This window comes from Coturnix japonica, chromosome 2 (genome assembly GCF_054131305.1).
Source record: "Coturnix japonica strain WE chromosome 2, WE-NBRP24, whole genome shotgun sequence".
Classification (NCBI taxonomy): domain Eukaryota; kingdom Metazoa; phylum Chordata; class Aves; order Galliformes; family Phasianidae; genus Coturnix; species Coturnix japonica.
Genome location: NC_140664.1, coordinates 61218593 through 61241957, shown reverse-complemented (window position 1 = coordinate 61241957; position 23365 = coordinate 61218593). Strand labels below are relative to the sequence as shown.

General features: G+C 39.1%; 1 protein-coding gene across 11 annotated transcripts in view; it reads left to right on the top strand.

Annotated features, from left to right (window-relative positions):
* The window catches only part of SUGCT (succinyl-CoA:glutarate-CoA transferase), a 349368-nt gene that overhangs the window by 318383 nt on the left and 7620 nt on the right, over positions 1–23365 (top strand). For 5 of the 11 annotated variants that reach the window (XR_014942654.1, XM_032442546.2, XM_085537630.1 and 2 more), the window contains one exon: positions 2958–3295. The exons of 5 other annotated variants lie outside the window; for them this stretch is intronic. Coding sequence is in view for 4 of the 6 variants with exons in the window: in XM_032442546.2 (XP_032298437.2) it covers positions 2958–3121 (164 nt within the window). In the remaining 2 variants the exon portion in view is untranslated. Of the gene's footprint in view, positions 1–2957; positions 3296–4483; positions 4665–23365 lie in introns of those variants that run through there. One more of the 11 variants, XM_085537626.1, reaches the window with a different exon arrangement.

Sequence of the window (23365 nt, the reverse complement as noted above, 5' to 3'; positions counted from 1 at the left end):
AGAGCCACTTCGTTCAGTTGTTCATGCCTTCGCTGATCGTTTTGGATGCTGTTCTGCAAGGAATTCTTAGGGTTCATGGCTGTGCAGTGGGAGGCCCCCACTAGTCACCATTCAGGTTGTGACCTGCCATCCCTAACTAGAGCAAAAGGATTATTTCATATATCCTGCAGGCTTCTCTCTTTTTTGTATATCCCCCACATGATGCTATAGCCTTTTTCGCAACAACATAATGTTGTTGACTCATATTCACTTTGTGATCGAGAGTAACCCCTAGCTTCTTCTACATTGCTGATTATCCCCTGCCCTATATCTATGTAATTAAAAGTAGTTCCTTCTCCTTGTCATTATGGAATTTCACCCAGTTTTATCAGACCATTTCTCTGGTGTAAACTGGTCATTTTGAAATCTATTTCACAGTCAGTTTTAATGTGAACTCCTCTGAAACCTGAGCATGTACAGTGTGAGTTCCATCAACTGACCCTCTAAAAAAAAAAAATTTACCAATTAGTGCTTCATTCTCAATAGATTCCTGTGGAGCTGACTTGAAGCATTCTCCTGTTCTAGAAGACCCCAGGTAGCTGTTCTCTGAGTATGATTTCCCACTCAGAATTGTACCTGGCTTTGGATTTACCTAGACCACATTTCTTTAGTGAATTTAAAATGTGTGTCTTCTAATCTGCAATTACTCATAAGGGAACCTAAGCAACAAAAAATCTGTAGATTATTGGTCTGTAGAGTTAGGTGGGATGTATCTCACCTTCGGTGCTTCTTCTGGCAGATATAGAGGAGGCTGAATGGATGTTATTTGTTCTTAATAGATACATCCTGAGTACTTTCGTTGTGATTATTTTCTACAGTATTTAATATCACTTAAAGTTTAATGATTTGATCTGTAATTCCCCAGTTCTCTCCTTTTGAAACACAGGAACTATACCTCACCTCTGCTAGGAGCATATTAGGAACATACCCAGTCAGCATGGAAAAAATAAGTTTTCCTAAACATTCCTTCTTGTATCTTTCTCACTTTGAGATGAATACCTGTAAATACTGCATTAAACATTTGATTACAAGAGATCTGCTTAGGGAAGACTGTTGGAAAAACAGCATAATTTGGCATGCCATGTGACCTTGTTCAGCATCTCTGCACAAATAAACATTAACTCAAGTAGTGAACTTCCTTACTCATCATCTTATAGAATGAATCCTTGTGGTTTGTTACCCTTGCAAGCTGGTGTCCTGTTATTCCTTCAGAACTAAGCCAAACTGATCTGTGTATGTATATCTTTGCATTTCCAAGTGAAGCTGTAGTGATGTCAGGGAAGATGTAACTACATGTAACTACATGTTGTTCTGTAAAATCCTTATGAGGGTATAATAAAGGCCGTAAGTATGAATAGAGGAATCTTTCTGGCTGTTGTCAAAAGCATCAAAAGTTGTTGAATTATTTATGAAAGAAAAAACTTTTAACTGACAGTTCTGGAAATTATTATCCTCTGTTTCTCTATAAAACAGTCTTTTTGATCTCACTGTAAATGTGTGGCCTGTTCTTTCTTCTGATACTTACAGTAATAATATAGGTACTTGTCTGCAACGAACTGCACTGAAATCTTTCTTGAACTCACTGCAAAGGACTGCTAAAAACTAAGAACTGGATACCTGCAGTAGACACAAAATTTTTTGTATCATTGCTAGCTTCCCTAAGAGCAGTTTTGAAGTTATTCTTGCCAAAGTAAATAAGCCATTGTTAAGTTTCATATGGCTGCTACTATGTTTGTTGTTGTTTTTTTTTTTTTTTTTCTTGAAAACATTAAAACAAAGTGAGGAATACTATTTCTGAGCATGATACCAGTCCTTCATCACTGCAGGGTAATGACGGATGCTGCAGAGGTGTTAGATTGTCTCTTGCTGGAGATGGTACTGCATATGTACTACTAGGAAAACATAATAGTGCCTTTACGTGACATTTGTTTGGGTTCTAATATTTGTGCTACCTCCTGTTGTAGACAGAGTGGAGGTTTCTGCAGCACATCCCACTGTGTGAATTTATCAATGTCTATGTTGTTAGGCTAGTAGAGACTGGTATGCCTGGGATGTAATATTAGTCCAAGAACACCTGATACACATACTGCTGAAAAAACTTCCTTAATTCTGGACAAATATTCAGCAAATCTGTATTTGGGTGAACTACCTAAAACTGGCTTATTGCTGCATTATTGTTGGCAGGAATTTGTTTAGTCTTTAATTTCAGAATATAACTTTTCCATGGTAAATAAGCACTGCATTGTGGTTTAACCCAGCAGGTGGCTAAGCATCACATTCATTCACTCACAGCCTTCTTCCCAGTGGAATGGGGGAGAGAATCAGGAAGGAAAAAAAAGAACTTGTGGGCTGAGATAAAACTATTTACTATGATAGATAAAAGGAAAAGGATCATAGTTATGACTACATATGCATATATATGCATGTACATAATAACTGATGCAGAAGCACTTGCTCACCACCTCCTCACCGATGCCCACTAAACCCCAAGCAGTGGAAGAGCCAGATGAACTCCCACACCCTTCAAAACTCCTTCCACATGATGACATATGATACGGAATATCCTTTTTTTCCAGTTTAAGTCAGCTGTCCTAATTCTGTTCCCTCTCAGTTCCTTGGCCCCTTCACTGAGAATGGTGTTGGCTCTGTACAACACTGCTTAGCAGCAACTGTAAACATAGGTGTGTTACCAACATTATTTTTCTCCTAGAACCAAAAACATAGCATCATAGTAGACACTCTGAAGAAAAATCCATCCCAGCTGAAACCAATACACATTGTGTTAAGAGTGCTGTGAAAATTATATACTTTTCCTTAAACTAAAATAAACACTTCAATATTGATATGATCAGTAAATGTTGAAAATAATTTCTTTCCTATCTGTTTGTTTTTTTTTTGTTGTTTTCTTTTTTTTACAGGGTCAGGTGTAAGATATAGTGAATTTGTTGTGTCACATCCCAAACCACCTCCACTTGTTGGACAGCATACAGTGGAGATATTAAAGGGCCTACTTAGGTATGAAGATGATGCCATAGAAGATCTGCTCCGTGCTGGTGTTGTGGCTCAGCATGAGGTCAGATAAGGAACATTAGCTACATTCCTTCACACTGAGCTCACATAGCTTTGTCCTCTCTTTGCTCCCTTCACCTCCCTTAAAGGGACTCAAAGAGAAGACATAATTTAATTCTTAATTTTCTTCTATGTGTGTTTGTATGATTTTAACAGTGATGTATCAAATAAACAATTTCATACTGTCCAAGTGAAAGATTTTTTGGGGGGAGGGAGGATTAAATGTAATTACATGGCCCTATGTGACTACTCATTTTCTGTACATCACATGGGAAATTGAGTTCTTATCATAATTACAGTAATTGCCTAAGTGCTTGTCCCCAGAAAGATATTATGTTAGTGAAAAGAAGCAGAAATGTAGTAATTCTTGTGCTAGACTCTCGTTTTGTGGAAAACTGGCTTGCACAGTTACATCAGTGGAAAATCAGCCATGTACAAACTACCGGTTGATTTAATTGATACTGAACAGAATCATCAGCCATGAACTTTTATTCTCTATTGTAAAGCACATGTAGTGACCACTGAAAAAGTTTTCTGTTCCCTGATGTTACTTATGCATCTTTATATTACGTTGCATGATCATTTTAACAGAAAAAAAAGCTGGAATTGATCCAGTTCTTCAGTTATGAAATGAACCTCTTCTAAGACTGATTGAGAGATAAGCTATGATTGAATTGCCTTTGTGGTTTTATTCAAGAAGGCCCTGAGTGCTCTTAATTAAACAGTGATCCTCACAAAATTACATGCCAAATGTCACATGCCAGAACTTGCCCAAGTTTTTAGTCTGGTTCTGTGAGTAGGTACTAATATTAATTTCTGACACTTGATGCCAACCAAAATGCCTTTCACTGTGAATAAAACATAGCTTAAATACAGATCCCTGCAAAACTTTTGTCTTAGTCCCACCTCTGTAATTATAACATGGTCAGAGTTGACTAACCTTCATCAGAGTTAGTCTGTAGTATCCTGTAGTAGGGTTGTTCTCCGGAGTAAGGCACCATGTATTGTGAGAATGTGAAAAAAATTGATCCATGATAAATAGTAAGGAAAAGATTTAAAAAGACCCATTTCTTCTATACAAAACAATTGGGCTGTACTTCACTCACAGAAGAAATGCCATGCTCCTCTATCCCAACATATAGTTTACAGCTATGTAAACTATATATAGTGGGCCTAACTTTTGTTGTGTGCATCCAGGGAATGAGGCAAAGCTTTTCTGTTCCTAGAACTAAATAAAACTAACCCAAATTGACACTTAAACAATAATGTTTGTATTTCTCCCAGAGTATCAGAAACAATCTTGGCATTATAACTAGCTTTTCACTTTGTTTCCACTCTAACAAACAACATCTTCTGCATTATATCTGAACTTCAGACTGCATTACCTTCTGGAGGAAAAAAGAGGTCATTACATAATCAAATTGGAAGTGGAACTGTACTGTGATGGCTCATTTTTGAAGCCCAGTAAGTTTGGTTCATTTGTCTGTTTGTTTTCTCTATGGTTTTGTGTGGGTTTTTTTGTTTGTTTGTTTGTTTGTTTTTTCCAGATCTTTTTTAAAAATCTTTTTGTTTGTTTGTTTGTTTGTTTACTTTTTTTCCTTTCTTTTTTTTTTTTCTTTTTCTTGCATTGCATTTCTGGCAGCAAACTCCATACTCTGTCCATGTGCTAAAGACATCATGAGATTCTGAAAGAGCGACTTCTTAAATAAATACAGATATAAGTCAGAATTGAGAACAGAGAGATGATAGGCAAAGAATTGAGATTGGATTGGAAGAGGTTTTGATATAGTCTGCCTTCCTTTACATCTAAGTGGAACATCCCTATTTTAATGAGAAAAGCAGAATTTTGAATTCATCAACACATAAAATGAATGATCTGGGTAACTGAAATTTATTTATTAACACAAACTATTCAGCACTTTCAGAAAGCATTTACAAATGAATTTCATGATTCTATTTTTAATGCCCCTCCTCCCATTTCTGCAAACCACATACATAAGATATAGTAAAATACTGAACAGTTTTGTTAAAGGATTTTTTTAAAAAAAATATTTCTCTTCCTGTGGTTTTCCAAGCAATGGAAATAGCTAATCACCACATCCTTAACTACAATAAGTAGGCAAAGCTTTTTCAATTTTAATGTAACAATGCTTCTTTAAGTCTGCAGAATATCTAGCTATTATCCCTGTAAGATATTACTTGCAGAATTCACACTCAAACAGTGTTCCCCTTTCTTCTTCTTAGTGTTTTCCACTCTGGTATGTTGACAGTCAAATGCCTAGGGAGATAATCAGAGACATTATATTGCCTCACCTCCAGTACTCACTGCAGTGGGAATGATCCAGGTATAATTTTGCTTTCTCAGTGTCTGATTAAGTCATACTGTAAAAGACGTACTGTTGCTAACTCTTCTTCCAGTTGTAAGATGGTTCATGTCTGGAAGCCTAGTAAGTCCAGTGAGCTTCCAAGATCTGATCATGAAATTTTGCCCTTTCACAAGATCTGACCCTTTGATTTTTTGTAATTTTAAGGATTTCTAAGATAATTGTCTTCATAATATCCAATCTAGTACAGTGCCATTTTCCTTTAAAAATGAGTAAATAAATGCAGTAAAAGAATTTTTAAAAGTTGCTGCACTCTTCAAAGTAATATTCAGGAATATGTGTCTCTGGAACTCAATTACCAGATGCATTTTGACAATCTTTCATTGTAAAATGGCTTTCTCTTGTCATGCAAAGCTGGAAATCAATCATCACATGGGATTCTGAACCTCATAGACTGAGATCCCTACAATTTCAGGGGAGGGATGTAGCTCTGTCAGACAATAAACGTGTATTTTTTTCACTGCTTAAATAGGAGAGAAATCTGCTGCTGCTGTCATGGTGTGAGTGTGAATGAGTTGGCTGTATTGACTTGAATGAAACATCACTGTTTTAAAAATAAAAAATAAAAATAAAAAAAATGAGACAGAGAAGACACACCTATTATATCTGTTAACTGGTTTAAATCCAAACCCACATATAACTGTCCACCAGGATGCTGTAACTGCTATTTGAAAGAGACGTTTTCATTTTGATCAGTTCTGACTCTTTGGTCCACGGCCCCTTTGACTCCCTTCTCTGCAATGAGGAACCCCACTGTCCTTGTATTGTCTTTACTTGAATATAGAAAATGTGTCCTCAGCCTCCCTTACATCAACTTCCTTTGTATTCCTCTTGAAATCTTGTAAGGCTCTTCATCAAGTATAAATCACCCAGAAAACTGCAAAAATGGTGGAGGCAGTCTGGCTTTGCAAAATCTGGGGATTGAGCTCAAGTATTTTCTGGTTCACCAGAAGTTATCTCCAATTGAACAGCATGCAAATGAACAGTGATGGATTTTTCTTGCTCCTATACAGTTCTCCTTTGTGTTATATCTCCCCCAGCATCTTCCCATGTACTTGGTAAGTTCATGCCTGGGAAGTTCCTGCATTGACTGTCTTCAAGGAATGCTTTGGAGCTGACAACCAGAAGTATTTTTTGTAACAGGTTACTAGCAGATGCCCACCTGCCTAGTCAGCTCTCCTGACAGAAAACAAAGGCCTGCATATCCATTTTCATGTGAAAACTGCTCTTTTGATAGACATCTCTTAATCTTGCAGGAAAGCAAATGCTCATTTTCTTCTCAAGTTTATAAAAATGAACAGAAAAAGAAGTTACTTTATTTTGTTATTTTATTTTTTTCTTTATATATATGTGCAAACAAGCAGAGAAAGGGAATATATCCCCATTCTTGACCTAAATACAAAATATAAAGGTCCTTTTGTTTTAAGCTCATTTGAATAGAGTCTCTGGATGACTGTTGATATTAATCAGTGTTTAAAGCTGAGCCTGAAGACATCTATCGGTGATGTGCTAAGGCTAAAGTAGCGATTATAATAGTTCTTGTGTATGAGCAAGCATACTGAGCAACTAGAGAGGACATTTTCAACATACAGCTTTTCCATTCACAGAGCGCTGTAATGCTTCAGCCTGGTGAACCAGGAGGTAACAAGCAATTAGGTATCTCTATGACTAAAATGGTTATGATTTCTTTTAATATCTACATGACAAGACATAGTTAATCCTTTGACCTTCATAACATTAGAGCAGTGTATTAAATGGTATTTATTTACCCAAAATGTATTAAAAGCTATTTAATTTTGAAAAGATAGATGAAAGGTAGAGTACTTTCAGAGTTCAGGAATGCTGGCACAGCTGCTCACATTTCATGTCACTGACATTAAGCAGTGCAGTGCCAGATACATTACTTTTCTTAACTGCTTGTACACTGGATTTAATGTGCCCTGGTGAAATGCTAAACGCTATTAGCTGACAAAAGAAAAATCTACTTCAGAGCAGTTCCTGCAGGATCAAGTAACCTCATACACGGAGGGCTGCATGATATTGGTCAATGTGATAAAAACACACCGATAAACAGTGATAAAGTCACCTTTTTAAAACTGACAGACACTCAATTCAATTACAGTATGTTTCTGTTGTGACTGGAGTTTGGATCAGATGTGTGAGAAAAATGCTTGGAATCACATATGCCATGGACCCAGGAAACTTCTGCAACAACATTTTTGGAACAGTCTGTGTCAAGCACTGAAGGAGGGCCAAGCAAGAGTTCAGATGGAGACAAGTTGTTAATTTTTTTGTTGTTCTTTTTTCCTATTCTCTAGTGTTACAGATAAAAGTGAATTACTAAGTACCAATTAGTCTTCAGGTAATAAGAAATCTGTAAAAATCATAGTGTAAAGGGCCTCCTTCCTTACAAGGCCTTCATATTGGTCTAATTTAGTGAGCATTGTCACATTTCCTACTTAAAAATACTCAGGAAAGCAGACTGAGGAGAGCCCACATTGCTAGAAGTGCTTGTCTTTCAGCTATTTCACAATTCATCTATGCAATTGTTACTCCAGACTGGCCAAAAAGCCTTTAAAATATGGGAAGAAATTTGAAGATGTATAACCTGGTAAAGGATCGCATACGTAGCTCCCATCTCTTACAGATCCATTGGAAGTTCAACTTCACACTAAAATATTACATATAAAAATACAGGGTGATGTACACATTTTCCACTGCCTCTCTTCTTCTGGAACACAGACCTTCTGGCTAAAACAAATGTAATGTGAGAAAAGTGACAGTTGTCTGTCATCTTTTTATCAAAACCCTCTATCTCCCAGAGTCTAGAGAAAAAGCAGTGAAAGGTGGAAATACTGATTCAGCAATGCCAAACAAAGCTTCCAGTGAGTTTCTTGTGTCACCTTTGGGCCAGGTGGCCACAAGGACTCCTATTGTATATCACATGAGTTTATCACAAGAGCATACCATGCTGCTTAATGGAAAATGCAATTCAGCTGGAGAAAACACGATCATGAATCAATCACTCTACAAAACTGTATGTGAGTTACTGAGGAACTATTTTTCTGAATTCATGTTTTCCAAAACAATACCTATTGTCTAGTTGCATGTACTCCTGTGCAGCCCTGGATATAATGTATCTGCTTCATGGAATTCTCCATTCCCTAAGGAACATGTTTTCTTGGAAACAGCTTGATTTAGAGAAAAGATCTTAAGAATAGAGCATACTGTGCATGAGACTTGTGTTCAGGTACATCTGTGTTGGCATAAACCTCCAGATTTTGCAGTGTGGAAAATAACTAGAGCCCTTGTGTGCAGCCTAAGTCTACCTGTAGCTCTGCAGAAATATGCTATCTGAAACAGTATCTCACCAGTCAAGAGTGTATGTTGAGAACAGATCGGCAGCAGAGCCTGATTTCCATCTTGGACCTGATGAGTTGGGAGAAACCATCATGGTAAATTGGTAAGAACTGTTAATTTGTTAACTAATTTGCATTGTTTAATACTTTTGAAGACTATCTACTGCCTGTTTTATGGGGTTTGCCTTACCTCCTTTACAGTTACGACTGCTTTTGCAGAGTTTTAGGGCATACGTCTGATTTCTAAGCATGTATTGCTGGTTTACAACACATTGAACCAAGAAATTGATTATCCCAAAGTATGAAAACTACATATGAAATGTAGAAAACATTACAGACCTATTTTATGCCATAAGCACTGTGTAATTGAAACCCTAATCCATTGCACTTTGAAGACAATGAATCACAGAATCACAGAATCACAGAATGACCCGGGTTGGATGGGACCTCAAGGATCATGTAGTTCCAACCCCCCTGCCTAGCAATGAAAGAGAACTCTCACTGATTTCAGTGGGCTTTGAATCTAAACCTAAGTCAACAGCATAAATTTTGTATATTTTTGAATATGCCAGATTGTGTCATTTGCATACAGACAAGCTATTAACATATTTTCTCTCTGGAGATGCTTTAGAATAATCAGGCACATTCCAGGTACTCAAATCCCCATTTCTTAACTTCCCATAGGAAAGACTTTCGTGTTTTATTATGCTCTCATCCAGAAAATTTCACAGTCTCACAGTCTCGTGCGGGTTGGAAGGGACCTTAGAGATCATCAAGTCCAAACCCCAGGATTCGAACCTCCTGTGTAGCAGAGCGGCACTTCTACCACCTGTGCCACAGGGGGGATTCAAACCCGGGCCTACCGGTGTTGCAAAGCGGCATTTCTACCACTGTGCCACCGGACCACAAGGGGGGTTGCTTCTTTGCTGAGGCTAAAAACAATTGCTCTCTCATTCCATTTTCACTTTAAATTATGATATTATGTAAAACTTGGGCACTTCTTAAATGCCCGTGAGTGCTATACTACATATAGCTGCATTAATGATCATACTGTTATCAGTTCTACTGTGCAACATTAGTAGAAGACTCATTTAGAGAACTGTGTTTTGAAGAGAGGACAGCAAGTTGAGGGAGGTGATCCTCCCCCTCTATTCTGCCCTGGTAAGGCCTCATCTGGAGTACTGTGTCCAGTTCTGGGCTCCCCAGTACAAAAAAGACAGGGATCTCTTGGAGAGAGTTCAGTGCAGGGTCACAAAGATGGTGAAGGGCCTGGAGCATCTCCCCTGTGAAGAAATGATAAGTAAACTGGGTCTGTTTAGCTCTGAGAAAAGAAGACTGAGAGAGGACCTGATCCAGGTCTGTAAATATCTCAGGTGTGGGGGCAAAGTGGCAGGGAAGCTGGACTCGATGATCTCTGGAGGTCCCTTCCAACCCCTCTGATTCTGTGATTCTGTAAACATTTCTGTGAGTAGCTTATTGTGGAAAATGTGGACTACTGCCATACTTACATACTCACATACCCAGAATCAGACATTAGAACAATCAGGAGTGGTTTAAAAATTAATAGGAGATTTCTGAAGTAGTTTGATAGGACAATATATCTGGATATGATTTTAAAAGGAAAACAATCCATAGCAAGTTTCATGATAAATTTTATGGAGCTGGCAACATCTCTTGAACATATATATGTCTTTGGGGAAAAAAATGAAGGTAATTGCTGGCTTTGTTACATGCCCGGAATTGTCCAATTGTCCAGCTCAGTTCTCAAGGTTTTTGGGAGTAAGTTTTTTTAGGATTTTTTTTTTTTTTTTTTTAATTATTTTTTTATTTTTTTTAGGCAGTTGTTGGAATTGAATTCTATAAATGATTTTACTAGCAATATATTTTTTTTAATATCTAATTGTCTGCAGTACCACCTGGGCAGTCAGCAGCTGAACGCTGGGATTGAGGTGATTTTGCATGTTACTTTGAAATAGAGGCTCCTTATTAATGTTAGTTATGTATTTGAATAAACTGGGCATGAGCATTTGCTCTGTAAGGAAATAAGCATTATGTGATTTAAAGCTATCTGAATTGGACTGATCAAGTGTATTCCCTTACTCTTTGTATCAGTAAAGTAAGAGGTAGTTCTTCAGAATTTTTTGCTGGAGAAGGAGACAGAAGTTCAACTCCTAAGATGAGAAGAAGATTGGTAGCAGAAGATACAGGAAAAGATCTTGAAATGGTGGGATTTATCTTAGATCTGTAGGGCTTCATAGCGTAGCAGAGAAAACAAGCTCAAGTGTCTGTTGGACTAACTGGAGGCTATCAGAGAATCCATGTGCCACAGATTTCCTGTTTGATGCTGGACAAGTCCCAATCCCTTCTTTTAAACTGTGCATGTGCAGTTTGGTACTTTCCAATCAAAAGGACAGAATAGTGATTGTGAGCTGACCTGATAGTGGAGGCCATCTCTGTTTAGACAGATGGAATCCATTGTCTGTCGTGTAGACCCATTGTGTTGATTTTAGTATGCATGTGTTGCAGCACAGCAGAGAAATTAAATTGTTTTGCAAAGTGAGGACATTCTATTTTTCCTGTAAAACCAACATGAACAACTGCAGTTTCCCAATCCCCCTTCACTGAAGTAGAGTGAAGCCTCCCCAAAGGGCTTGTGAAAGACCTCCACAGATCATTTTGATATAAACAGATAGTATCCTTGTACCTAGTGATTGCTTACACATAAAACTGAGATCATGAACTGTTAGAGTTTGGCCTTTCTGGCAACGGCTGCAAAAAGTTCAGGAAGTTAATCTCATTTTCTGACTGGAATAGTGACTTTAAGCTTAGGCAGATTAGCTGTAATGTATATTCCCAGGAAGGACTACTGGCAGCATTAGAGGAAATGGAAAAAAAGATGGTTTTACGTATAAGGTGAAAAAAAGAAAAGGACAAAGCAAGGAAAAGAACACAAGTGAATAAAGTGAAAAGAGAAGAGGAAAAATGATGAAGTAAACATGATGACAGGTTGCTGCTTCTGATGCTGAAAGCAAGAATCAAGAAAATAGGGACTCTTCATGAAAATTAAGCATCCTACGCCTTGGGGAATGTTAGAAGAATAGGACTAGTGGGACATGTCGACATTGCTAACACAGCTGGGATAGCACAGCTGAGTCTATAGTTAAGACAGTGCAGCTAGAAGGGAAAGGTAGCCAAAGAAATTAATTTTGACTGATTGAGTAGAGGAGCTGGGTCGAAGTAACCTGAGGAAGACTTCTGACTTCATCCCAACAACCACCAGAGCGGGACCGCCACTATGGACTGCGCACGCGTCAGTAGGAGGGACAGCATGGAAATGAGGTACCAGATAAACAATGATTATGTGAATGATTTCTTGGGAATTTGGTGAATATGTATACGCTTGCTCTATAACTTTCCAATGCTTTTGTCCATTGGTGCGCATGATTGGAGGAATTATCCCCCATGTGCCCAGCACTGAATAAACGCATGCCTGCTTTATTACCTATCTCTGGTTATAGAGTCTGATTTCCGCACGTCAATGCACAGACTCAGATGTGAATGATCCAAATTGTTTATTACAAGTTCTCACATCACTTATATACCTTCACAAGTTTTCTTTTCCTAGCTTTCTCATTCACCCCTATATGTCAACAGAACACTCCACACTCTTCAGTCGTTCATGTGGGTGTTTATCCTATCAGAGCCGTGGGCTGTTCTTTCTTCTTCTAAAGGTGTCCTTGATTCTCATACTGTTTATCTTGCTCCATAGCTGCTGCTCTGTACAGTCCTTGTATTCCTACAGCAGGTTTTGGTACACTGAGAAAAATCTAGCAAAAATGTCACTCTGGTTGATCCTTGTGGTCACTTAAGCTCTAATAGTGATATGCAGCATTAATGATGTGGAGAATAATCCCAGGCATGGACTGGCGGACAGGCTTGGCTGTAGCCTGAAAAAGCCCAATCTAGGGATTTCAGAATTGATGCAGGAAAGCCTTAAGTACTCTGTGATTGTGTTACTGTGTTTGCATAGTGGTTCCCAAGCAGAAAGCTGAAATCACACAGGCAGGACAGACACATAGATGGAGCACCAATGGAGCTACCTATGCCACCAGGCCATGTAGCAGCCCGGTAAGAACTGAGTGCAAACAAAAGTTATCCCAGTCTTGGAAAATGCACTCAAACTAGGTAGTCATTCATGATCTGTTCCCTGAGATGGAGATGTATGCTCTGATCACTTGCTTCAAAAATGTCCCTAGAAGAATGGGCAACAGACTTTGCCTTTTGAAAACCAGAAGGTAATACTGCATCATTTTCCATGTTCCTCACCCTTCAGAATTTCAAACTAAGGGCCTGGTCCAGTGCCAAGTGGAGCACATGGAATTACTTCTTTTGCCTTTGATACATTCTGGCTCAGCATTTACTTAATGGTCTTGATTTTATAAGTAGCTTTTGGGTTTGAACTTTTCACTCCACATTTCCCAGATAGAAGGATGGGACCCACACTTATCTCATTAATTTCAGATGGCTTGTTTCTGCTTTCAAGGTGTGCACATGGAACCCACTGAACTTCCCGGACACAGCTGAATGTGGAATTTAGCCTACACTTAAAAGTAGCTCTGGATCAGTAATGACAAAATGTTTTGAAAGTGGATTTCAGTCTGATTATATTTGTAATGCTCATATGCATTCCAGGAAATACTGAAATATTTGAACTCCAGAAGTAGATACCAATGAAAAGTGGATTGAAAGCTTGCATGCTCAAATACAGAAGAAATTTGAAACAGCCTGACACTAGCTAAAGCTCTCCTTTATTCCTTGCTCATTAATTTATGAAATTCCCACCCTACCAAAAAAAAAAAAAAAAAAAAGAAAAAAAAAAAGATTCTCTTTGGAAAATATCCAATTTTGCTATCTACTCTCAAACTGAATAGTGGAAAGAGAAAAAGATGTGCAGATTAAATGATCTAGTTCAATTTTCATACGAGTGTGAAATGCAAGAGTTTCTAAAATAAAAAATCAGGAACTCAGTCTGCATTTCAAACATTGTCAGTAACTCATCTTTTAACCTGTTGTGTCAAAAATGTATTTTTCCCCATGTAAATTTGGGAAGAAACTGGAAGTATGTGAAAGAGTATTTGGGCTCTATGGATACGTATTTTAGAAATTCCTATCTGAAAAATTTCCTCGCTTTTATGTTTCTAGATAATGCTACCATTGTGCGTGTGCTTTTCTTGTAAAGGAGCAGCTGGGATGTGGGTGCCCCAGCAACTGCTCTTCTCCTTTAAGAACAGTCCCCAAAAGAGAGGCCATCAGCTCTGCCCTTGAGATGTGGTGGTGCCTTGCTTTGAGAGGCATTTGGAGGGGCATGGCACAGCCCCATGGGTCCTTCACAGTGGTGGGCCAGAAACCAGCTGGACCCACAGAGTTCACATCTGGTGACAGGGAGAGACAGGTTTTCAGAGAAGGTGTGGGGCACAAGGGGTTTGGGAATGGTGATCTGGGGATCCAGATGAGGTTGTGAGGCCTTCTGGGGTGATTTGGAGTCCAAAAGGTGGTTTAGTCCTTATTTCTCTTTCTTGGAAAGGGAAAGCCTCTTGATTTCAGTCCAGTGCAGCTGGAATGCTAGTTAAGCTATGTAGGGACAAAGGGAAGTGCTGGGTTGTAGGGCAGGGCAGCTTTTCCTGGCTTCTAGTTGTACTTCTTGAGCCCTTCTGCCATGTAAAATCTGCGAGCAGCTAGTGGTAACTGCTCTGTGACTAACTTCACTCCCAATCTTGAGAGATAGCCTGCCTTTGGGACAGCAAGCCAGCAAAACTGTTGGAGTATGAACCATGCTAAAGGTTTGTGGTTGCACTTGCACCTTATCCTGCCAAGTCACAGAATATTCATGTAAAAACATCTGGATCATAATGGCTTGGGTTGGAAGGGACCTTGAAGATCATCAAGTTCTAGCCCTCCCCTACCATGGGCAGGGTTTCCAACAACTAGGTCATGTTCCCTGGGTCTCCATCCAACCTGACCTTGAACACCTCCAGAGCCAGGGCATTAACAGCTGTTGTTCGGGTAACAACAGGGCAAGTTGTTCGAGTGACTCACCACCCTTAGAGTAAACAGGCCCAGCTCCCTTAGCCTTATTAAGAGAGGTACTCTAGCCCTCTGATCATCTTTGTGGCCTCCTCTGGACACACTCTGACAGCTCTGAATGCAGTGGTGTCTTACCTGAAGAAAATACTCAGAAATTCTTGACTAGTGGATGCTGCTGGGGAGAGAACTGCTCAACTGCTCCATTCAGGCCTGCTGGTAACTGCTTTTCTACCTCTTGCTCTCTGGCTTATCCACTTAACTTTTAAGTCCTGTAGGCAAGGACTGCCAGTTCCTGTGCATTTGATCAACATAATAGATAATGATTTCACTTGGATATTACAGTAATATAAATGGTTTCTATTCATCAGCCATGAATTCAGAGAACACAGCTATCCTTATTATTGTCGGTTTTATTTTATATTATTGGACTTGGCTACCAAATATCTGATTTCTTTTATCACTACAAATTTTGGCTACACTCAGAAGATCTGACTACTTTTATTTATTTATTTTTTCTTTTGTCCCTCTTTCAGATCCTTAAACGTTAAAACTGACACAGATTATCCAATAAATCTCTGAATACTTTCTCTAGTTTTCAAAGAAGAAATGTGTTAACTTGGAAATTTCCCAGAAAGCATTCTTGTTCTTGCAATCTGTCCAAGGTAAACTGCTTTCGAAAACCAGTTTAACCATAACCCTAACCCTAAATGTACTCTAAACCTGACCCTAAAACTAATCCTAACACTAAACCTAAAACTAACCTTAAACCTAAATGTAAACCTAACCTAAACCCTAATCCTATCCCTAACACTACACTAAACCTAACCCTAACCACACCTTAACAATAACCTTAAACCTAACACTAAACATAATGCCACACTAACCAGAACACTACCATAACCCTAACCCTAACACTACCCTAACACTAACACTAACCCTACCATAACTCTAACATTAACCTTAACCCTAACCCTAACCATAATACTGACCCTAACCCTACCCTGTCCCTATCCCTATCCCTATCCCTATCCCTATCCCTATCCCTATCCCTATCCCTATCCCTATCCCTATCCCTATCCCTATCCCTATCCCTATCCCTATCCCTATCCCTATCCCTATCCCTATCCCTAACCCTAACCCTAACCCTATTCCTAACTGTAACCTAACCCTCACTCTAACCTAAACTTACCCTAAGCCTAACCCTTATCCTAACCGTATTCCTAACCCTAACCTAACCCTAAACCTAACTCTGACCAGCCATTTCAATTCACTTTTCCAGAAAAGTGGATTTTTAGTTGCCTAAAGACAAGGACTTTTCTTTTAATGTGTATTAAGAGAGGAATGCAGTTTAACTGTTCAATTTCTTATCCTGGAGTTCAGCTCTGCCTAATGGGGCCAGGTGGAGTCCTGTGTGGTTAACTTACATCTAATCTTGCTTTGCCACCTTTTATTGTCAATAAGGGATGAATGTGCTTGTTCCTATGCTTTGATTAGGTGGCATGGTGCTACTGGTGCAGCCTGTGGGTGTAATATTTTGGCCAATTTCTCCTCCATAACAGCAAAAATATCTAGGGGACACCTCTGCTGCCCCCAGGTCCAAGGGAGATTTCTGCAGAGTGTCTGTACACCACCACACTGCAGAAAACTAGAAGGGCCAGTTGTACCTAGGAGCATGATCTCAGTAGGAAATGTACAACCAAGATGCCTGGCTCTTTGTACGTGGAATCATACCAGTTCGTGCCAGCTGGGAATCCAGCCCAGTTACATGTTTTTGCTCAATTTGAAGTGATTTTACTGGGTCTTTACAAGGTTGTCGATGCCTTCAATGGCAATGTTACATTCCCACAGCTGTCTTTTATTCGCTGATCCCAGAGAATTGCTGAGTAATCTCTGGGGTGTATGCCAACTTGATAGGAAAGTACTACCCTGAATCTCCCTTTTTATTTGCTCTGTTGCCGTGTCCCCCTGGCAGTAATAATTCCAGGAATTAGCTTTCCTGAAATAAGAGTTTTGTTGTTTTTGTTTTTGTTTTTTTTCTCTATCCCTCTAGCATCTTTACCTATTGCAGAATCAAAGCTGAGACACTGGGGAGCCAGACCAAGCATAGCTCTTCAAAGCAATCACACCAATAAGTGGTCTTCTGCTTTGCAGTCTGTTGGATATATATCTCAGCAGCACTGACCATTATATAGGAGCATCCAGTCATCCAGGACGGCTTCCTCATAATCTTTGGTGAACACAATCTCAACCTTCCTATGGAAAACAGCCGTGGACATGCTGGTTAAGTGGAACCGTGAACTCTGGTCTTCCCCACATTCCTTCTCACTTTGCTGCCATTACTGGAAAAACACCCAACCTTGTCAACAGGTCAACACTGAAGTAACAGTGATACTATGGTGAAGTTCTCCCATCTCTCTTATTAATGAATATTTCTAATTTGAAAATAGAAACCTCATAACTACAGGGAACACTGGAGACCACTCTTGTAGGAGAAAATATCTAAACAGATGTAGCTATATAACTTAACAGACTTTAACTGTGACACTCCTCTCTTCATAGTGTAGTGTAGATTGTGGAATTACAGAATGGCTTGGGTTGGAAGGGACCTCAAGGTCCCTGCTGCAGGCAGGGTTGCCAACTTCTAGGTCAAATACTACATTAGGTTGCTCAGGTCTGTCATGGTTAATAATTTTGTAATTTTGCTATCAGTATTCCACATCATAACATCATATAAAGCATGAATAATTTTACTGAATCTGCAACTTACAGAAGAAGACTACATCTCCCAGAGAACAACACAATAGGTCACGGGACCTGGACTCTATATTAATTCGGTCGCAGACTAGACTGACGTCTTTCAAGTTCTTGCGTTCAGGGGAGTGTGTGGGAGCCTTCGCCGTTTGCCTAGATTTCACAGTAGGCCTCTCGATTACGGGACTCATTCTCTCTCCTATTTTGCTTGATTCATTAGGTCAATTTTCAATTATATTGTATTATATTGTGTTATTCTGTATTTCGATATAGTATTCAGTAAATAAGTGTGCCTCCTTAGATCGTTGCCGCTGTTTTCTTTTCCTAATTAACTTTTTCCTTTCGGCCTAGGGCCCCTGCGGGGCCCACGGCCCCTGTCATGGACGCAGGTGCATTTTTTTTTTTTTCCATTCAAACCGTGACAAGGTCCCATCCTACCTGGCCTTGAACTCCTTCAGGGACAGGACATCCACTGTCTCTCTGGGCAACCTGTTCTAGCACCTCACCACCCTCTCAGAGAAAAACTTCCCCCTGACATCTTATCTAAATCTCCTCTCTTTTATTTTAAAACCATTTCACCTTGTCTTATCACTATCTACCCATGTAAAAATTGATTTCCTTCTCTTTAAATACGAAAGGGACGCAGTGAAGTCTATTCACAATATTCTCTTCTCCAGACTGAACAAGCCCAGCTCCTTGACAGGAGAGGTGATGGAAGTTTTGCTTGAAAAAGGAGCACAGTTTCATTTGGTTGTTCACAAAGGAGCTAGTGGCAATGTTATGCTGAGATCAAATGTTGAAAACCTTTCTGCAAGTTCAGTTTTTTGTTATTCTTTCTGATGCATCTGTTAGCTTTCAGAAAATGATGTGTTTAGAAGAGCAAGATAGGTGCTCTAACTTAAACACATATTTTATCTGCTTGAGATAAATAATGGATTTTGGTGAGAGTTATGGAGACAGAAAAAAAAAACAAAAAAAAACCCAACCTCTGCATGTTAAAGCAAGAAGTTTGTAAAGAAGGATCAGGAAAAAGTTGTGGGTTTTTTGTTTGTTTTTAGGACTTCTTGTATGTGGAGCAGTTACTTTATGAAGAAGAAAATCAGCAAATACTTGAAGAAACTCAAACTGTATTAATGGTTTCTGAGGATGTGAAGAAATTCCATGAGCAAAGTGAATTTCTTATTGAAAAAGCAAGACTTGTTTTTAAAATACCATTCTAAATATTCTTCTTTTTCACCCTTCCTTTTTCTTTAGAAAATAAGTACTAAGTAATGGATGATGTAATATGATGTACTGTTTTTTCTTCATGTCTAATAATGACATAAAACTGTCTGGTGCATGTAATTAATCTTGTTCTTCAAGGTTGATAATGGATTCTTCCTGACTTGAAGATTCTGGACTGCAGGCTGAAATATTACAATATATTAATAATTAACTCTCAAATTTTACTCCCACATTTGGATTCCATATGCCCACTAATTTTAATTTTTTTTTTTCCTGGTATGTTATGCACCATTTGTTCTTCTTATTTAGTATGAACTTTAGTATTTCCATTGGTAAAGCTCAGTGCTCTAAGTTTTGCCCCAGTTACAGAGAGATAACTATGGCTCACAGCTCTGTTTGTTTGAGTTTTAGGATCTTTTGAATGACTAAAGTCATGCATGAATACTATTTCTCTTCTTTTTAATTAAGTAGCATGTAAGAAACATTGGTATTTGACATTTACTTCAGTTTGTAACAGCAGATGTTAGGTTCAGAAGTTGTGAGTTCCCATCTTGAAGCTTATGACCTGATTTTATTTATATATAAATATTTAAATACACACATATACATAGATTTTTAAAGTTTCTTAGCTGTTTATTTTAGTATCTCTGAATATCAGCTTTACCCTACTTGGCCATACAGAATTATCAGCCACTCTTGAGAATGCAAGCTTGTGTCTGTGGCCCCATTGCTCACTGTTGGTGCTCACCACAAACCTCCCTGTGAGCGGGCCCTGTGGTGGCTGTTCTGTCTCCGTTTATGCCAGGTATGTAAGCACAAGCGCCACGGTAAGCGTGTTTAAGAGATCTCCTTGATTACAATGGGAGTGTTCCTAGAGCTTATAGCTGTGCAAATGTTTACATACCTGGCTCAGCGTGGGCCTATATAAAGATCTGTCTCCATTTCTCTGTGAAGCCCTTTCTGCCTGCTGCTTTGAGATTTCCCATGCTTCATGTTTTCCCATAATCAGAGGAAGGCTGCCCAGCTCCTTACTAGGAGAAGTCCTAGAGCCTGAGATTTGAAGACAGCAGCTTGCTGGGGATATAAAGATCTGCTAAAACAATTCTGCATACCTCAGCAAATGCATTCAGGCTGATACTGAGGCTCACATTTCTGGACAGGTTTTTGCCAGGGTGAAGTCTTCCAGATTTTTACTCGTCTGTTCTCCTTTGGATTTATACTTTGCCCCTCATCTCATCACCACCCCAGAGAACAGCCTTGTATCATCCCTTAAAGAGAATGGCTATTATCCTACACGCTACAAAAGTAAAAGAAATTTTCTTTGTCATTATGTAGCAACTCTCTATCCCTGTGAACTGTTGTTAAGCCTGAACCCTCCTGCTCCACACATACACGCATGTGTGTGAATATCAGTGCATGTGTGCACGCGAAGGTATCATTCCAAATACATTTTCCTTCCAGAAGCTAAAATAACAGGAAGACCACAGAAAGGAATACATTCTGATAGTTCCAGGAGGTGAATGCATTTCCATTTGTGAAAAATCAGCCTGGCCTTCAGTTAATCATTCCTTCACTTTCTCTGTTTGCTTGAAGATTACATTGTTGCTCTGTAGGAAAAAAAATAGCCTACCAAAGAGTCTTTTCCGGACTGGAAAGATTTATGCTCTGCTTTGTTGATGTTTTGTGCTAGCACTTATGTCAGTCCTGCTCTTAAACTGAGTGTGGTAATGATCTTTTAATATATTTTACAGTGAATTTTGCTAGCTCTGATTTTTTTGTTGTTGTTGTTAAGAAGTACATGAGTAATAGTTGTCCTGTGGTTTTTTTTTGTTGTTGTTGTTGTTGGTTTTTTTTAAATCATCTTTATGTGCTGTAATACAATGTACAGTTGAAGTTTATTTTCTGTCAAGCAAATTCTGAATGCAGTAGAACTTTACAGAACTGAGCTTTGTTTTGATGACTGTAATATTGCCCATGTCTACAGTGAAGGCCTTGGTTCTCCAAACTAAGTGGACATAGGCCTGCTTTCACTGACCGACTCTCAGATACTTTCCAGAGTGTTGAAATGCTTAGTTATTTTATGACTCAGAATTAATGGCATGTGGAAGCAGCACACATATCTGTATTTCCACAGTGTCCTTTGAAATACAGTATAGAGAATACATCTGTGTTGGAAACATGAGGCACTGTGGCCTATGGATGACAGTGTGATGGAAAGGAGGTCCTGAGGGAAATGTTGAGTGAGGGCAAACCCTGTCAGAATCAAGGCCTCCCAGAGGACCACAGTTACTGTTAAAATGTTCATAGCTTTACCTTTGACTTAATGTTAATGTGCTATTTGTGGTATTCACCAAGCCCACAGGCTCAATAACACTGAGTTTGGTTAAAGAGTTTGTATCCCTGAGGCTGTCAACCACACTAATTGACAGCTTTCCACTTTTGCAATATGTAGTTTCTGGTTAATGCTGAGAGTTCAGCTGTATCCCAACACATCTTACTACCTTTGGGTTGCTGCATTGGGTTCACAGTTAAAGGCATACACACAGATATTCCTTAAAATAAAGGAACATGTCAGACTCTTTTCTTGTATGTTCCTGCCAAACATTAGCTGCTGAGCATGGAGCTTGTATGTGTGGTTGCCAGAGCTGTTCCTCCTCTTTTGTTCTGTAGCACAGACATGCTGTCTCTCTCACTTGCTGAGTAGAAGCAAGAGGATCCTGACAGGAGACACTGCACAAAGCATGATGGGCTATCTTCCCCTGCAGGGCACACAACACTGCTTTCTCCTGTGGCCTTCAGTGACAGCTATGACCCTGGGAATAAACCCTATGCTGTTCTGGCTTACATACTGTGGAAGGTGATCCATGAAATACTCAGATACAAGGGAGTGACCAGAGCTCTAGGATTTTGTTAGATCTAGGAGTTTGTTAAGATGTAAAGTTGAGGCTCAAATTAAGATACTAGAACAATTCTTATGCTTGTGATTGGAAATGATCACCCAGGTTTTTTAATGTTAGGAGATCATTGCAGAGAAGCTAAGTGTTAAGTGCTGCATAGACTTCTAGCTAACAATTGTCAGCCAGTTTCACTTAGAACTTTGAACAATGCTAATGCTTTATGCCCAGAAATAAGCCTGGGGCTGTATCTGGATAGAGTTGATTGAGGTCTGTTACTGCAGCAAGAACATTGTGTCAGTGCACCTGCAATGACAGTTTTAATCTCTCTCAAGGGATGACACCAAGCCCATTGGTAGACAGCTACTGCAGAATGTGACAGGTCTGAGTTCAAATATTGCAGTCCTGCAACAGGTATCCTCTATGACCTTAAACAAGCTTCTTGCTTGTTCTGTTTCTTGGGTCTGTATTGCTAGAAGCAAGAAAAAATGTATCTCCTTGTATCTCTTTTATTTATATTGTAAGCTCTTTAGGATGGAACACTCTTACTGTACCACCACATGGTGCATAACACAAAAGCTAATATAAATAAGAAATGTTCTTATTCCAGCTGAAGGGATAACAAAACCTTTAGAAAAGTAGCTTGTTTAAATGAAGCTAAACAGGTTGGATTTGGTATGGTAACTATTAATGTGGCAGCTATCCACCCATACTGCTGCTCAAGGATGATCTTTTTTATCTGTAAGGAAACCATGAAAATACAGGGTTATGTGGAACATTTTACAAAACCTGCTCATTCAGTACACTTCTTGTATCATCAGCTATACCTGCAGCCACTTTGTTCATCATCCTTACCCTTTGTGCCTGCTCCGGAAAAAAACACAGTGGAGAATAGAGCCCACTTGCAGTAAATCTGACATCCCAAGAATCCCTGGCCCTTCCCTTCCCTTCCTGTCTGCGGCTTGTCCCCTGTTAACATTTCTTTCTATTGAGAAAAGGAAAACCTATATTATTTTATGAACTGTTATCAGACATGTAAGCTTACTTTAAAGGCATGGTCCATTTTTACTGAGCCTGTATTTATCATCTAAGCACATTTAGTTACTTTATCAGAATGCCCTTTAAAAACAAAGGATTTCATCATATCAAACCACAACTTAGAAACTGCAAAAACTGATCACCTCACAGGAGAAGCATTACCCAGCTGCTGGCCATAACTTCAAATAGCAATAACACACAGTGTCTAATATCTGGGACCTGGATTCAGCCTGCTTGTTCTCAGTGGAGATGCCCATAAGCTGACTACTAGATGCTGTGGCTGAAAACATTTCTAACTTTCTGGAATTTCTGGCTCATGTTAGTACTGCTTGACCAACTAAATTCATGATGCTAAAAAATATACTCCTTATTTCCATTATCTATCCCTTTAATGTCTTTTAAAGAGGTGAGCATGATTTGGTAGAGCAGAAAGAAGTTTACTGGGAGTCAGTATCTGAACTGTTTTCAGCAGCTGTGTTAAAATACTTTCATAACACATTTCTCTAAGAAAATAGTTACAAAA